Source organism: Ammodytes marinus (assembly GCF_949987685.1).
Source record: "Ammodytes marinus genome assembly, chromosome: 8".
NCBI lineage: Eukaryota > Metazoa > Chordata > Actinopteri > Uranoscopiformes > Ammodytidae > Ammodytes > Ammodytes marinus.
In genome coordinates this window covers 621,305-625,638 of record NC_137212.1, presented here as the reverse complement: position 1 = coordinate 625,638, position 4,334 = coordinate 621,305, and the positions used below count along the sequence as shown (strand labels likewise).

Below are 4,334 nucleotides of genomic sequence, written 5' to 3'. Positions count from 1 at the left end.
TAGATAGATAGATAGATAGATAGATAGATAGATACTTGTGTTACGAACTGTGCATACTGTTTAAGATAGATAGATAGATAGATAGATAGATAGATAGATAGATAGATAGATAGATAGATAGATAGATAGATAGATAGATAGATAGATAGATAGATAGATAGATAGATAGATAGATAGATAGATAGATAGATAGATAGATAGATAGAGACCTGTGTTATGAACTGTGCATACTGTTTAAGTGATTTCTGTATGAATATAGAGAGATTCAACACGTATATTAACAAAAAATATCACTCACTTCTCCTTTAATACTAAAATCCAATATTAAGAGGTGGGTCCTTTATAAGGCTGATATTGAGTTAATTAAGACACTTCACCCACCTTGCCTGGTGTGAATGTGTATGACTGCTGTATGTTTGAGGTGGTGGTCTGAGGGGCCGTAGGCGCTGAATGGCAGCCACGCTTCCGTCAGTCTGCCCCAGGGCAGCTGTGGCTACTATGGTAGTTTACCACCACCAGTATGACTGTGTGTGAATGAATGGAACCTGGAACCCTGTAAAGCGTCTTTGAGTGCCTTGAAAAGCGCTATATAAATCCAATCCATTATTATTATTAACTGGTCACATAACATGGAAGTTATCGAAGAAAATTGCTTTAATTCAGACATAATAAATAGTCTATTTGTGTTTTCTTTGACCGGGAGACCTGTGTTATGAACTGCACAGTCTGGGGTGGAGGATTTGGGGAGAAAATGGCAGTTGGTATAGAGATTTGAATCCAAACACCTCAACCGCTCCACTTGTTCTCTTTGGTCCCTCCCCTATGGTCCCTCCCTGACACGCTCTCTACACCAACAAAGTTGTGCCAAAGTGAATGGACAGTCCCAACAGCCAATAAGAACAGAGAATCGGAGCCTCGCTCTGATTGGTCAAAGTGTACAGCTCATGTTAACTTTGACCAATCAGAAATCACATACCCCAGCTTTAAGTGATTGCTGTGTGAATATAGAGCGATTTAACACGTATATTAAAAATTGCTTCATTCAGACATAATAAATAGTCCATTGTGTGTGTTTTTCTTTGGCGTAGCTGTGAGTCCAGTTTGTTTCCGTCACCATTTTATAAACACCAGCGTTGCCAGCGCCGCGTATCCTATTATGAGGAAAAGCACTTTGAGCAAACGGTCTCGTTTATCGTCAAACTCCCGCGACAAAATCTCAAAAAACGTCACAAATAGAAAAGTTCCCGCCGCCAGTCCTTGCAACACGACCGACACCATATTCCCAGCTAGCGTCTGCGCCGACTCGATGCCCATTCCTATCAATATACCCACCGGTATCATTAAGCTAACGGTCACAGCTAGCTTGGCGGCGTCTTTCATACCTAGCGACGCTTTAGCTACGCTCGCTCCAAGCGCTACGGCGGCCAGCGTTTCATGCACTGCCACGCCTAAGAACAGACTAGCTAGCTTACCGCCATTATCCTGCAAACCTAGCGCTAAACCTTCAAACACAGAATGAGCGGATAACGCCAGTACGAGGCTAGCTAAACGCAAAGGGCCCGCGCCAGCTAGCTCGGCGGCGCTAAAATGTCCATGTCCGTGTCCGTGGTTGTGTTTGGAATGGGAGCGCTCGGATATGAAGGGGGTTTCGTATTCGGAATCGCTGCCGGCCTCGGAGTTTGCGCCAGAGTTGAAAGTGTCGAGGGAGATGAAAGATGGCGGCGTTTTCTTGAAGGTTAGCACGGCTTGTTCCACGAAGACGGTGAGGAAGAATCCAACCATCATCATCGTCTCTGCCAGCGGGAAGTCACTGGTGATCTGAAGCTGCTGGAAGACTGAGGAAACCTGGAGGGAATATACACACACACACAGAGGGACACAGACACACACACACACACACACACACACACACACACACACACACACACACACACACACACACACACACACACACACACACACACACACACACACACACACACACACACACACACACACACACACACACACACACACACACACACACACACACACACACACACACACACACACACACACACACACACACACACACACACACACACACACACACACACACACACACGGTGGGAAGGAGGGAGGGAGAAAGGGAGACAGCGAGAGGGAGGAGGGAGGGAGAGAGAGAGGGAGAGAGGGGGAGGGAGGGAGGGAGGGAGAGAGAGAGAGGGGGAGGGAGGGAGGGAGGGAGAGTGGGAGGGAGGGAGGGAGGGAAAGAGAGAGAGAGAGAGAGAGAGAGAGAGAGAGAGAGACACACACACACAAACAAAAACCCAAGATCAGATAAGGCTTGCAGAATCAGGCTGGACTTCTTGTGATGTCTATTTTTATTATTATGGTTTATCTAATTGAACTTCATCTATATATTTTTCTTAAATTAATGTTATTCCATTGATTGTTTGTTTGTCTGTCTGTCTGTCTGTCTGTCTGTCTGTCTGTCTGTCTGTCTGTCTGTCTGTCTGTCTGTCTGTCTGTCTGTCTGTTTGTTTGTATGCGTCTTTCCTTCTCTCCACTTGAGCCTTGAGAGAAACCAAAACCCAAGATGATGTCTGCAGATTCAAACGGCTGAAATCACTGAATGTTATCAAAATACACATGATCAAATTCCTTCGTGATTTTCTCTACTTATGACATCTATTGCAGTATGTCCGTCCTGGGAGAGGGATCCCTTACTCTGTCGACTCTCCCTGAGATTTCTTCAAATTTTTTAATCCCGGTAAAGGGTTTTTTACTGGGAGTTTTTTCTCAGCCGAGCTAAGGGTGTAAGGGCAGGGTGTCATATTGTATCATACTGTATGGAATGTAAAGCCCACTGAGACAAATGTCTATTTGTGATTTTGGGCTATACAAATAAAACTGATTTGATTTGACATGTGTATCGCTTAATAACTAAAATGATTCTTCAGGTTTGGAATAAGGAGATAGCCCCCTAATTCGATATGTGGCTCATGGAGTTCTCTAGTACTTTATATATGGAGAAAATCTGTTATGAGATTTCAGGGAAAGCAGAGAAGTTTAAACAGATATGTCAGCCTTTCCTGGACTATGTAACAGCACTGAAGGGACCTACATGACACCTCGTTGACTTTTTATTTTCTGCTTAACATTTTTAGTTTAAACAATGTCCTTAGAAACCTGTTAAGTAGAGGACGCCATGTTAGAAACCTGTAAAGTAGAGTACGCCATGTTAGTTGTTTATTTTGTTTTGCCTTTTGTTTGTGAGTTCACTATTTCGGTTGTGTGTTTGCGTTCGGTTAAAAATAAATAAAAAATAAAATAAAAATTTAAAAAATACATGAGTTTTGCTCACACATAAAAGTGTGTAATATCTTAATATTTAGCACCATCTAGTGGTGAGATTGTAGTTGTCTTGTTTTTATTTTTTACAGGCAAGTCATTTATAACAACCCTGCGTTCCCAATCTTATACTCTTTCTTTTCTCTATTCTACACACTACATCTGGCCATAAAAATAATCTAGTTATGATGCAGTATATGCTACACTTGGGACTTTTACTTATTTATTCCATCATAAAATTGCGCCCTGATCTTGCCTCTTGCTTTTATATCCGTCTCATCCCCATTTGTTTTCATACGGAGGCTCCGTCGATGTGACGTCACTTCAGGTGCGCACTGGATAGAATGCTGTTTTCAACACTTAAAATCTCGGCCGGATCTAGTAGACATCCGGGTGTTTTTAAGCATACTAGATCTGGCCACAAGAGTCGGGACTAATTCTAAGGTCATAGAAAAAAACAGCATGCCCATGTGTGATCTGTCTGTCTGTCTGTCTGTTCTTTTAAATCGAGTCTGAAGACTTTTTTGTTTCCATTTTAACCTGCAATTTTTATTTTATTTGCTTCTTTTATTCGCTTTTAAATGTTTTATAATGTGTTTTATGTATTCTAATCTTGCCCCTGTAAAGCACTTTGAGTGGCCTTGTGTCTGAATTGTGCTATATAAATAAACTTGCCTTGCCTTGCCTTGTCTGTCTGTCTGTCTGTCTGTCTGTCTGTCTGTCTGTCTGTCTGTCTGTCTGTCTGTCTGTCTGTCTGTCTATCTCTTACCTTTTCTCTGACGGCTGGCAGCAGGGCATTGAAGCAAGTCGCTAAGAAGACTCCTCCCCCGAACGCGTTGCCTAGCGCCAGGCCGCGGCGGTATCTGTCTGCTTTGTCATGGTCGACTGACAGCAGGCGGACGGGCACTAGCACGCCAGCTAACATCAACACAAACAGTAACAACAGACCCAGCAGCTTGGCTAGTAGGATGTCCATAGCCTGAAAGAGAGAGAGGGAGAGA

General features: G+C 43.2%; 1 protein-coding gene across 1 annotated transcript in view; it reads right to left on the bottom strand.

The window, feature by feature from the left end:
• Positions 1-868: 868 nt before the first annotated feature.
• Positions 869-4,334, bottom strand: part of LOC307254801 (zinc transporter ZIP3-like) — a 6,114-nt gene continuing 2,648 nt past the window's right edge. Inside the window, exons 2-3 of the mRNA XM_080033315.1 lie at positions 4,103-4,312; positions 869-1,845 (exon numbers count right to left, since the gene is read on the bottom strand). Of these exons, the coding sequence (XP_079889441.1) occupies positions 1,111-1,845; positions 4,103-4,309 (942 nt within the window). The 5' untranslated portion in view covers positions 4,310-4,312 and the 3' untranslated portion in view covers positions 869-1,110. The remainder of the gene's footprint in view (positions 1,846-4,102; positions 4,313-4,334) is intronic.